We start from the raw sequence: 13,356 nt of genomic DNA on the forward strand, positions 1-13,356 counted from the left end.
AGCCAGTGCAATGAAACATTAAAATAAAATTACCGTAAGTAAAATGTTATCACGTAATAAATAAACCTATTGGTTGTTGCCAGAAAAAAAGAAGAAGCGAATAAAGTATTTCATGTTAAATGAAGTATAATGTAAACATAAAGTCAGGGGAAGAAAAAAAGGATTTAACTTTAATCCAGAAGGCAAAGTTTCAGTCTGATTAGAGCAGAAAGAATAAATGAAATTCAAAATAAAATAACATTTTAAGTCAAACTGTGGATTTCATAAAAAACATATAATTTTTTTTGCTTTTTCTCGTAAATATTAAACAATTTTAATGTAGGTATTTATATAAAATTCTCAACCTGAGTACAATCAAGACAGTTAGTCATCGCATAAACTATTAACTTTTTTCTTTCCATGGTAGAGAAATATTTTACAGATGTTAGTTAAAAATGTTTTACTTTAACCAGTTAGCCAAACTTTTAATTATAAAATGCTTTGAATTTGAGATATTTAAATAATTAAACTGAAATAAATGCAAATGTATAGCTCAATTATTTATATATGACTATATAAAATATATGTTTAATCAATCAGGTTCCTGTTTGCCCAACATTCTGATTGCTCAGGGTACTATTTTCTAGCAATAAAATATGCGATACCATCTTCAGGATTTAATTAAACAAGAATAATGGATTCTTATGTCATGTAAAACACTGTCTCGTAAATCCATTATTTTTAATCTCTGGTGTCGAAATCCCTCCTGACCTTTAGCTCCTGACTCAACAGTACAGCCCTGACTCGTTAAAATCATGTTATACATTTACTCTTAATGTGACAATAGGACGAGCATTATGAGGTTGCATGGTTCAAGGTCTGGATCTTTGTGTTCTTGCCCATGAAAAAAATTGTCAAGAAGGTTACATAAAACAAAGGAATGCTGAAGGTACGGCTCTGATGTCATCTATTTGTTGATCTAATAAACACAATTTGGACATTTGATTTGTGTTGAGACTTTTTTGTAAACACCAAACAATCTTTTTATTTTATGATCCAATAAAACGAGTTAAATAAGAAATCTCCTGTGGGAAGGTCTTAAGAGCTGCAGCCAGTGCCAAGATTTATGTTTAACAACAGCACACAAGTAAAGAAATTTAGCATTATGTGTACAAAGACCTTGGTAACAGATTTTTGCCCTCTGTCATATAACTGTTAATCACTCACCCTTAAAAGAATTTCACACAAAGTTTAAAATTGGTGCCTCCTGTTAACTTTCCCTTCATACCTGGCCATGGTAAAGTGATTGACATTCAGGTGTGAGCACAAAAACACATAAACAATCATCATAATACATTCAACAAATTACTTAAAAGAAATATAAACTCTTATGTATTTTTACACAAACCAACATGGCAGTTGTGAAAAAAGTTGCACTTTTATTAATTAAATGGATTCAAAAACTTCATGCGATTAAGGACTGTATACTTTTTTATTTCCTGGAAGGAGCACAATTAGAAATATTAGTTGGTTGTTTAATTCAACTTCTTTCAGGTAAAAAATACCTTATCAATCTGAAAGGTAAATTAAACATTGGTATAACATATGTTTATGGAAATGTAAGTTTCAGCTTAATGGATATTGTGACAAAAAAATTATTTAAGTTTCTCTTAAAAATTTATGTTCTGCATAGAATTGTTTTAAATAAAAACGATATGACCCGCAAGTAGGTAGCATTCTATTTGGTAGTTCAGGTTTACTGATTTAATGTAATTCACAGATAAAACTATTAATGAAGCATGTGTATTTCTTTCTCATCTTGCAAATCTGCTGCATCCGTCAATCTGCACCACATTCATTGACTATTCCTGTTATTTTCTTTTTATAAAACATTACATCTCTACCACTGGAACATTCAACTCCTAGAAAGGTTTTGTCTCATCACTCCAAACTCCAGAGAATGTTGTTGCTACTGATCTATGCCTCTGGAAGTGGGGAGTCGTTAGGGGCATTGTTGGCCTGGCTGACCAGGATGACCTGGATGATTGATAGTTTTTATACCAGTGTAAAACCTACATTAAATAGTTTACTTGTTATTTATCTCTAATGAAATGTAAGACTCCTGATAACTTAGAGAGAAACACAACTTTCAACCCCCGCTGACAACACAAAAAGTAGTTCTGAAAAGATAATGAATTCTGTACTTATCATCTTTAATGTTACTTTATTGATGTGAATCATTAACTCCTGTAGTTTTGTTGTCAGTCCACTATTGATATACAAAGCGATTAACATTTTAAATTAGTTATAACATTCCACTTGACAGTGTTACCGATTCCACATGGGATTATATGGTAGGGGTGGCCACAGGAGTGTCCAATGACTGGTTGAGGGTGGCCATGGCCACTTACATCCCTCCATCTAGATCAGCCCCTGCTCAGCTTTTACTGAGACTAACAGTATGTGCTCTGTTTCATCCCTTTTGACATGAAAAGCCATTTATGGAACTAATCTAACCGTTACCTTTCCTAACACAGGTCATTTTATTATTATTAATGAACCTCCAGTCGGTGAATTTAAGCCACCGGTTATTATTTTGGTTTGACAATGAAGTCATTCATACCTTAAAGGCAGGTGGTTTATCTTACACTTATGTTGATTTTGTTTTTGTTTGATTTTTATTTTAATCATTTTTGACATTTAGTGTGAAAGAAAGGAAAACCAAAAATATTTGTAAGAAGCAAAAAAAGTATTGCTCTTTCACATCTCCATTCTTTTTATTCATTGATAAGTTATATGCTTTGGTTTTTGTTTTTTTGTTTTTATAATATTATTATTTTTGTAATATTTGTATCTAGATATAAAGATAAAGTGGAATTTATTTTAATCAATATGAAAAGTAAAAAATATTTATAACAAAATATCAAGCAGACGTCACCATTTATGCGTGTTACGTCAACGTGTGTGTGCGTGCTGAGCGTAGTGACGTGAGTAGGACGCTGTTGTCCACCGCCAATTTCAAATTGGGAAAAAAAGGGGGAGAAAGGGAGAGCAGCTGTTAGTAAGGATAGAAGAACGACTCTCACAAGACTCCGTTTGAGGTGAGGTGTTTACACACACAGCGAAATACTTTTTGTTTTAATGGCTGTTTCCAAAAAGGCCGTGTTATCGGAGAAAGTCGAGTTCATGTTGATTTAGTGAGGGGGGGGGTTGGACGAGAAAAAGTTCAGGTCTTTGAAAAATGAAGACCTTGAAACAAACCCCTTGTCGTGATAAACATCTTTATTTAGTGTAGTTTGGCTGAGAAATATTAAACCGTTGTCATTTTTATAAGCAAAGAAGAGCGTTAACTGCATTATTCTTTGCGCTGGGGTGTTTGGAGAGTTAAGCAGGGAGGGGCAGCCTGGTCTGACCGCACATTTATTTAAACAACAAAAGAAACGCAGCTTCCCCTAAAATGATTATCTAAAGCTTGCTACGGCTCATATTTCATCTTTATATATATATATATATATAGTTTCTTGTACATACCTGAACCATTTATTCATACAATTCAAACAATCAACTGGAAATCTTGGCCTATTTATGTTGTATTTGCACACTGTTTAAATATATTTGGCTTTTTCTATTTGCTTGTTGGTGCTGCATTCAAGTACTACAGCACCGCTCCTTGCTCATCTCTAGCTGCACACTCCCAGTCAGCTGGCTGAATGAAGCGTAGCTCTATATTCCATTGTCTATTAGAAGGCTGAATCTTGCACTTTGGAATTATTTATAGTGTGGCATGTTTGTCAGTAAGGTGCAAGTTAGCCAGCAGAATGAAATTGATGCACAGATTTAGATTTTTTTCACTTTTGATTCTGATATTTGAATAGATCCAGATTAACATCATAATACACTGAATGCATCTGCCCCCATACATCTAGCCCATTTTTACCAATATTATATCTAGACTTTTCCTTAATATTGAGATGATAATGATATCGTATCTGTGTATCTTTAGCAGGAAACCAGTCTTTCCTTAAATACTGACCATTACACCGGCAGTTGGTTGATGCTCTTATTGACTGGAGGTTGTTGGAATTGGATGTTTGACATTAATTTGAACTAAACAAATTAAAAAAATATTATAATATTGAATGGGTTGATCAAAAAATCCAATCCATTATTACCCTATATGTTTGCCATCTTTATTCAGAGGCTAAACTGCAAAGATTAAGATTTTCGTTCCAGTTTGGGGATTTTATATATATATTTTTTATATAGATTTAGCATCAAAGGAAATAATTACTGTTCAATTTTTCATGTAAACTGTGATACTCTTGTCAATTAAAGATTGTACCATTTCTGTTAACACATGAACTCAAATATTGATCAGGAAAACAATTTTTCTTCAGGTTTTTCCACCATATTTTCCTTATTTTGATTTAGATCTCAAGCCAGTTCAGTCACAGATCATGGACGGGCTTGGAAAAGCTGTAGTTGGGGTCTGGCGAGCGCACACAGTCCTTGATGAATCAGACGGAGCAGAGAGTTCCCCAGAAGTCCCTGATCGTTTCCGTAAGATGCGCTCCTCTTCCTCCCTTGGCTCTCTGCGGATGTCTTTGCGGAAGCGACTGCCGCTGCGCTCAGTTCAGGCAAACTCCCTACCGGAAACTTCATCATCAGAATTTCAGCAGGAGCAGCCCAAACCTAACATGGCCCGGAAACTCTCCCGCAGTGCCAGGAACTCCATCAGCGGAATGTGTCAGGTGAATGTTTGCATCACAGATGGCTAGTCTGTCCTCATGTGATTGCTTTCTGATTATGCATGTGCCATGAAAATAAGTGGTTTTGTCTTGTTGCTTCAGAGGTTTCAAAGGACCAGAGAGTTTTCCCGTGAGGAGTGTTTGGTGGCCACCCCTGGTCGGGATGCAGAAATTGCAGGTGTGGCATCCTCTTGCACACCCCGGCGTACGCCTCGTCGAGCTGCCACACCCAGGCGCACCCCTAGATCTGCCGCCAGGTTCAACCGCACCCCAGGCTCCAGAGAACTGAGGACCCCTGAAGCCTCAGTACGCGGGGTTAAAGCGGGCAGAGGCAGGAGGCAGCTGGTCCGAATGGCTGCTCTGCGAAGTCCCTTTTCTTCCCCTAACACAGAGAACCAGAGAATGTGAGTTATATCTGACAGTTTGTGATTTTTCTTTTCGCTCTGTCTTTCTAACCTTTTTTACTGAGTGTTTGTTCTTTTATTGACGACTTTTAGAAAATTTGACGAGGATTTGGAGTCAGTTTCCAGGGGAATCAGAAGGCTCAAACATCTGTCCAAGGCTTTCGATGAGATCATTAAAAGGGAGGACAGGTAATTTTTTTTTTTTTTTTTTCATGTATGTTTTTTTTCTTTGGAAGTGATACAAAATATCACAATAATGTGATTAAGAACAGGTTACAGTATTTTGTAGCTGTTGTTCGATAAAGAAAATATCTGACTGTTTCCTTATCCTCATGGATAATTTGTCCTTCGCCTTAAATAAGAGCAGATTGTGGTTCTTTAGATTTCATCCACCCACCCAAGCACCCCCACCCCCCCCAACATTCTTCCCGCCCATGTTTTAAACTGTGTCTGTGTGTTTGGTATTCAGATAAGGGGGGTTGTGGGTGTGGGAAATAGGAGCCAGATGAAATGACAAAAATGCGCCTGCCTTTTCTCGTCACATCCTGTGTTTGCATTCAAAATCCAAAAGCAGCGCCAGAATGCTGACAATCAGACTCTCTGTTGAAGGCTGAGACTCGTATGATCAGTAACTTTGTGGGATAGATATCTGATGCTAGGGGTGATCCTCACTGCAAGGAAACATCTATTTAGAAGTTTGTTTTTCTACAGGGAGTTCAGACATCCCCTGATTGTGGAGTAGGACCAAAGGTAAAACGATTCCTGGAAATTAAAGAAACTTATACTTAATGTTACTAATTTCAGCATGAAAATGCATAACAGAGGCATGCTAAAGTATTACTGTCTTTACAAGCATTGCTTTAAAAATCTAACAATTCTAACAGTTTCAAGCAGAGGATGTTTTTCTTGTCAAATAGTTCCTTATTCTGAGTTTTATATTTTTGTGTTTCTCTATATGTAGTCGCACTCAAAGGTTTCAAATCAGCTGCTGTTTAAAGAGCCATCACAAAGTTTTCTAATGATTCTGCAACACTCTTCTGCTTGTTCTCGTACTTGAGAAGGGTCTCTTTTTTTTTCTTTTTTTTTTCCCCATCTTACCTGGAACTGAGCTGGACGCCGGTTGCTTCCGAGTGTTAGCCCGATTTTACATGGATTCGCTTGACGTCACAACAGTGCAGAAACATCCGTTGTTGTTCATGGCCCTGCCCCTTCTTATGACGTCAACATATGGTTACTCCACTCGGACAAACTGTATTGCACCCTTTTCTTAAGGATCGAATCTCTTTTGGAGCTTCAACATATTATTACCTATATTTGCTATTATTTTACATTTCATCGGTGATCTAAAGTAGTCAAAAGTAGAAAACAATAATTGTCAGGAGCTATTGATTGAGCTCTGCCATTTAACAAGGAAACTCAAAAAGTCTCCATTTATTTTTATTCTTTTAAGATGTGAGGGCAGAAGAGGACAAATGGAACAATCCTATAAATGACTTGCGTTGAGATTTTAGACAAAATAGTTATTCTACTTGTAGAAAACAAATGGATGTTGTTGACACAATTTAAACGTAGTGTAGCTTAATTTGGCTAACTGAGCGAGCTAAAAGGGGCTAACCTGTTAGCTACTGAGCACAGCTAGCTACAGCGCTACCCAGCTCTCCCCATTTATACTATGGTCTTGCAGTTACTTTGTTCATCATAAACAGTTTTTTTTTTTAAGTATTTTTAGCTATCAGGTAAAACTACTTCGGTCATTAGACACGCTAACGGACCCTACGTTCTTATTTTTTATCTTATTATATTGTATAGTTGGATGTGTGTATATATCATGTAAAACTGTAACTAGAGCGTGTAACAAAAGTAATTTCCCTCTGGGATTATTAAAGTATTTCTGATTCTGATTAACGTTGTCTGGGCAACCACTATGTTTTACATAATGTGGTAACTTTTAGCCAATCATGTAGCATAACGTCACTGGCATGCGCAGGACCAGAGTAGATCCGGTACCTACTCCATCCCAAAGTACATTCAATGAAAATAGGCTACAGGTTAATAGATGCACTGGAGCTAAACTACTGAGGTGTCAGTAGGGTCAAATAAAAAGGCTATTTTGAAGATGTTTTTAGAAGGAAAAAAAAAAACTATCTCTTCATATTCCTGATTCCGAAAGTCTTTCGTGCCATTATTTTACACGAAAGTAATTTCAGATTTTATAGTAGTTTTGTCATTCGAAGCTAGTTTTAAAAAGGATCTTTTACTGGAGGGAACTTTTTAAAGTGTTATTTTATTTTGGAGTGTTCAGCTCCACTTAACATTTTAAGCTCACCATAGCCATGAATGGCTAATCTTTCTTTCGTCCTATAATGATGCATTTGAATTTTGTTTTTGTTTTGTTTTTTAAGGCTGTGGCCGATTAATATGACAGTCTAAACGAGTGCTGTTTATTTTTTGTTAATGTTTTTCTTCTCGATTTACATGACAGAACTTATCATCTCGAGGCAGGGCTGCTGAATGTGCAAATGAATTGGCAAATGCATGCATGTATTGGCTGATAAAAGAAAAATGCTAATATTAGCCAAAATTATCAGCTGGCTGCCGTATCTGTCTCTAATTGGAACATTGTTTTATTTTAGAGTAGTATGGTCATCTTTAGTCATTGGGTGTGTATCATTTTGTTTGGACACGATGTCAAAATTATGTATATTAGCCAAAGTGTATTCATCCCATCTTAGTAGGAATAGTAGTACTCATTTAAACCAGTAAACTCTCCGGCCAGTACAAATCTACCTTTGAGTGTAGCTTGTAGAGCTCTAGTATAGTCTAAAACAGGCGTGGGCAGTTCCATATCCTAAAGGCTGGTATCGTGCAACTTTTAGATCCACCCTTGGTCCAACACACCTGAATTAAATGGCTGTTACCTCCTCAGCATGCAGTTAGTTCCTCCAGAGTCCTCTCAATCATCTTAATTACTTGATTCAGGTTTGTCAAACCAAAGGCACCTCCAAAAGTTGCAGGTTACCGGCCCTCAGGAACTGTAATTGCCCACCCCTGGAATAAAAGCATATTATAAGTCTGATTGATCATTTCCATTTAGTTCTCTAATAACAAAGCGCGCATGAGCAGACTGTGTCATCTCCTTACAGTCAGCTTTCAGTAGCTGACGGTAAACAACAATCGAAATTGTTTGTCGTATCCACTTCCCAAATCCGACTCTTGTCAAGTAAATTCACAAAAGGCTGCCTTCTTCGCCTGACTCTCCGCAAACGAGGAAATATCAAAACTAAAACCAAACACAAATTCCTGAATGTTATGGGTGCCGCCATTTTGATTTGCTTGATTCCCTCCTTCAATAGAGAGCAGTAGTACCATAGATCGTCACTTGGTGGTGAGGAACCGTGCTAATGTGTGCTTAATGTGTGGAACGGTTAACTGATCCAAGTTCGGTCCAAACTCGGGGCTTATGTCAGCTACTTCCTAATAATACAATTCAGGTCATTGATGAGCTTAAAGGTCTGTAATCAGCAGAACAGTGGGCTTCATGCAACAACATTTTTGTATTTTGACTTAGTTTGTCTCTTTTTCTCTTACTGTGGAGTTTTATAAACGTGTCGCAAGAGATTCAACAAGCATTCTTAACATGAGTAAATAATCCTCGTATACCTGCTCATTTACTGACTGTTCTTTCATTTGACGAGGTGACAACAAACAAATCCAGTGTCCCCTGGGTATCGACATGCCAGCTGCAGGTGTAGTGACCGATACTTCTGTAATCAGTAAATAAAAATGTCATTTGTAAATGACATCCCAGGAGATTTTGGAGTAGATGGAGTATTCCTACTGAACCTTCTGAATGCTGTACCTCAGATGTACATAACATTTTTAGAGAACCCATAACTCCCTTCTGAACAACAGAAGTTTAGTTTTTCAGGGCTGTTTCTAAATATGCGTTCTCTGTCGGGTTCCCGTGAAACATCATCAGCACCTGCACTGCTCCAGTTCACAAGAACACATGACCGAGAATGGACAAAGTCTCCGGATGTTGTTCTCGCCCTCCCTCTTTACCAAACATGCATCAGAGCAGACTCATACGTGCTCCAGACTGAAGGCGGTCCCGGCATGCACTGCGGCGGCAGCAGCAGCCTCCATGAACTCAGAGTATTAAGTTAAAAGTTCTCTTTTCTGTTGCTGTTCTTCTATAAAAGTACGTTTTAAGAATATTTTAGGCGAGGACATTACATATTATATAGCTTCACTATATGGCCCATTTACTGTTTTGGTGTGTAAATTAAAAATAAAGAAAAATTCAGGTGTTGTGAGTACAATGGCAACCAGCGGACCTCTGAGGCTAACCGCAGCCAGAGCTAACCTTAGCCCGACTGCAACAGCCCTCTTGGCATAGTCGTGTGTGTGAAGTTCTGCTACCTCTGAAGGCATTTTTGGGGGGTTATTTGGTAGAAAATGTATGATGGGTGTTTATTTGACTGTTAATGATTATTCATCCTATAGATTAAAAAAAGTAATGATTTATTATCTAGAGACTATTGACAACAGTAGGTGAGGTGCAGCTCCAGACCAGCTTTTAATAATGTGATGTCACGGGTACGCTTCTGTTCCAATTGACCCAGATTTATTCTGCATGCTCCCCTGGTCCATACTTTCCTATTTTCTTGTAAGGAACATAATTGGCAAGGACACGAGTCCATACACGCGTTCTTGTGAATTGAGAAATGAACCCGATGTTTGCATAAAACGACTTCATAAGGCTTCTGTATGGACATTTTAAAGCAATACTGACCAAAAGTTGTAATATATTAGCCTGATAAACAAGGCTAAATGCGAGGTTAAATGTGTGAATAGGTCTTGCCCTGAGGAATGAGACATCGGAAAATTGTTGATGAGAACAACCCGTTGTCTTTCAAACTATGTCTGTGCCTATTTGCCATTCCTCTGACCAATGAGCGCAACTGACTGTGACGTAGTAAGCGTGACAGAAAGCTAGTAAGGTAGTGTAAACGGCTTGTCGGTAAAACAGCGAATACGTCCTTCTTAAAATAAATTAGCGTAGAGCCTCTTCCTGCTCATGTTTCAACGAAAACCCCCAAGTCTAATCCTTCAAAAGCTGAGTCAAACGAGAACTGTTCAATAATTGTTGCCATCTTCCTTGTGCTTTCTCCAGCGTCGTGCAGCTTTGTCATTCCGTCCTCAAAACCCCGCCCACTTTGCATCCAGAAATTCATAACGCATCTCTGTGTTGTGATTGGCCCGCCAGTTCTAGGGCCTGGGGGCGTTGATCGAGGCTAGACCACTAGCAGGCAAAAATGATTTTGGCCGCTGGCGGGTGGGGCTATTTTACTAGGCTAGTAATATATTAAAATCTAGATATTTTTATTCTTTAGCTGAAGTTGTGTAAAGAAAAAGCCTGAAATGCCTGAAAGAAAAAGGTTGAAAATGGCTGACAATCAATGGGAGTCATCACATGGTCCTCAATACATTTAGCAAGATGAGAAGGTGTCTGTGTGGTTTTATCTACATAATATGAACTAAATATTTTCCTTCTTTAAACAGGCCTGCTTCAAGCGGCTGTCCTGGAGGGGCAGTGATGAGAAAGTTGGACCCAAATGGAAAACTCTGTCGGTCAAACCTCACACGTCGAGCATCACACCTCTCCAACACACTGGGAGGGTGGGCCAACACAGCTGTGAACACTATTCGGAAACCAAACTGAACTACATGAATGTGTGCTAAATACGGGACCTTTCTGTGGCCATGTTTTAAACCTATTATTGTGGCGTCACTGTTACATGTACTGAGCTTTTTTTATACATATAGCTGCTGCTTCGTTGTGTTCTCTGTATGTAGATTTATGTTTACATGTCTTGAATTTGATTGGTGGGGTTTGAACATCCCCATAGCAACCAAAAATGTTTCTGATGTGTGTGTCCACTGTTCCTGGTGAAACTATGTATTTTATGTGCTATTTTTCAAATAGGTCAAAGACATGATGCACTATATTCAGATTTTAGCTGCAATACTAACACTAAGTGTACTGAGAGGTCAGGGGGTTTGTCCTTTATATGTTAAATTCCTAACACTTTTACATTTTTTTAATAAATTAAACTTTATATTGTACTTTTTTTATATATAATAGGGGTCCTTTTTTATACAGCCTGGGTAGTATTTAGATGGGCACTTTCTAGTAGAGGTAGTTGCTTGCAATGGTCTGTGAATGATTCATGCACCAATAGAGTACACATAAATCATCAGATAATGTGATGGGGAGGAAGAGTTAAAGGCTCATTACCAGATGACGGCAGTGATGATGATGTTATGAAGAAAAATCCTGCAAGTTATTAGTGTAGTGAGGGGCACAAATGAAGCAAAACCTTTTTTTTTTTTTTTCCCCCTTTGCTGTGCTTCCTTTTTCTTCTTTTTTTTCTCCTACGGGAAAAAGAACGAGAAGTTGTTTCTAAATGGGGAAAGGGATTACAAAATAAAAAATGCAAGTCAACAATATGTCTTTTTGTTTTTGTTTCCAGTTATATTGAACTTCTGCTGAAGCCTTCAGCAATGTTTGTAAATTATTTTAATGTAACTGGTATTATTTGAAGCTGGTAAACTGGTTATTCCCAAAGAAGGAACACCCAAGCAGAAGCCTAGCTGTGATTTTTAACCAAAATACATAAATCCAGCTCTCGGCTAGATTCAATTCAGTTTATTTCTATAGCACCAATTCACAACACGTCTTCTCTAGTCACTTTACAGTTCACCAGATCAGACAGTCAAATTGATTCAAAGTTTTCTAAGGAAAACCAGTTGATTGCATTGACTCGAATGCAATCCCTCACATTAAGCATGCTTGTAGCGACAGTGGAGAGGAAAAACTCCCTTTTAAGGAAGAAACCTCCAGTAGAACTAGGCTCGGTGTGAGCGGCCATCTGCCGAGGCAGACTGGGGTTCAAGGAGACAGAAGCAGAGATACAAAAACCAGCTGTACACTTGGACCTCATAAACAAACATACTTTTGATAATCCAGGATGCCCAGGTATTGGACAGAGAAGGGGGGAGTTTCAACTCCCAAGCAGCTACAACTTGCTCTTGGAACTTATTTGAAAGAAGGTAAATGAGCGGTCTCATGATCCATATGGCCAAAGACTAAACTTATTAGAAAAAAACATGCTTCAGCGACACAGGAAATATATAGTTGGGTCATTGATTTGGCTTTGTACTTGGGAGAATGGGCCTTCAGGTCCTTGAATACATCAGTGCTTCAAAAACAGGTTGCTCTGGTACGAATCACCAAAATCGACAAAGAATCCTGGATTGGTGTTGAAGCGTTTACAGAAAAAAAAAGCATAAGTCTGGTTGTTTAAAATGTAAGCTTGTTTTTTGACTGCTTTCAGGTGCCAAGGTGGTAGTTAGTACATCAGAGATGAATCTTTGATTTTGAACCTCTGTTCTCTTTGCTTTTACAAGGAATCAAGTTCTAACATTTTCTCTAAAGAACAAAGGGCTTTGGTTTGGTTGTGTGATATGAAAAAAAAAAAAGAAAAGAAAGACTGTTAACTCAGTTATTAGCAACTTTCTACAAATAAACCCTTTCTCCGGTTAGATAGTTCAAGCCCACATTAGATGTTCAATCAATTGGAGATGTTAATAAACCCTTCCATTCGGCCATCTAGTCTGCAGCTCTTCCAGAGTCGCTGTTTTAGATGTATCTGTTGCCAGTGCTTTCTTTACCCAGCCTCCCAACTTCAGGAGAAAATACATGTATTTGTGTTGTACAGTGTTGATTTTTATATGATGGAATTAACATAGCTCTGATGTTGAACTTTTGGTATTTTTTATTTTAACTTTCCCCCTAGCCTGGTTTTATGTGTCCTTTGTCTTTATGATACTTTTTTGTTAACATATTTTCTAAACAATCCACAATTGAAAAAGACAAAAACTGTGTGAATACTTTTTTGGGAGCAGAGTTATGGACAATGTTCTAATTTGTCACCAGAAAACCACAAATCCAAAAAAGAAGGTTGATAGTCCTTGTGGGAGTGTTGATAATTGTTCTTTTTTTTTTTTTTTTTTTTTTTTTTGTAATTTATCCCCACCGAAAAGGATCGCGTGCAATAAATTGTTAACTATAAAAAAAAATCCAAAAATAATAGAGAAAAAACAAATGTGTAGCTATCTCAACAGTAGTTAGAATCAGATATTAAAGTTGACGCACTAGT

At 37.5% G+C, this 13,356-nt stretch overlaps 1 protein-coding gene across 2 annotated transcripts; it reads left to right on the plus strand.

The window, feature by feature from the left end:
* The first annotated feature begins 2,945 nt into the window (after positions 1-2,945).
* On the plus strand, positions 2,946-11,568 carry LOC107089382. 2 transcript variants are annotated; one of them, XM_015382134.1, is made up of 6 exons: positions 2,946-3,080; positions 4,411-4,730; positions 4,830-5,131; positions 5,225-5,320; positions 5,843-5,881; positions 10,697-11,568. In XM_015382134.1, exons 2-5 carry the CDS (start codon positions 4,437-4,439, stop codon positions 5,871-5,873), a joined length of 723 nt encoding a protein of 240 aa, XP_015237620.1. In that variant the 5' UTR covers positions 2,946-3,080; positions 4,411-4,436; the 3' UTR covers positions 5,874-5,881; positions 10,697-11,568. The 2 variants fall into 2 exon arrangements, with proteins under 2 accessions (XP_015237620.1, XP_015237618.1); XM_015382132.1 differs by lacking the exon at positions 5,843-5,881 and having other exon boundaries at positions 10,697-11,566.
* The last annotated feature ends 1,788 nt before the right edge of the window (positions 11,569-13,356 follow it).

Source organism: Cyprinodon variegatus, unplaced genomic scaffold, assembly GCF_000732505.1.
Source record: "Cyprinodon variegatus isolate N-32 unplaced genomic scaffold, C_variegatus-1.0 Scaffold249, whole genome shotgun sequence".
NCBI classification, from domain to species: domain Eukaryota; kingdom Metazoa; phylum Chordata; class Actinopteri; order Cyprinodontiformes; family Cyprinodontidae; genus Cyprinodon; species Cyprinodon variegatus.

Excerpts from the sequence above, each read along its gene's own strand:
- LOC107089382 (XM_015382132.1), top strand. The coding sequence starts at position 4,437 with ATGGACGGGCTTGGAAAAGCTGTAGTTGGGGTCTGGCGAGCGCACACA. Across the intron at positions 4,731-4,829 it reads CCATCAGCGGAATGTGTCAG|AGGTTTCAAAGGACCAGAGA; the intron begins GTGAATGTTTGC and ends TTGTTGCTTCAG. Across the intron at positions 5,321-10,696 it reads ATCATTAAAAGGGAGGACAG|GCCTGCTTCAAGCGGCTGTC; the intron begins GTAATTTTTTTT and ends TTCTTTAAACAG.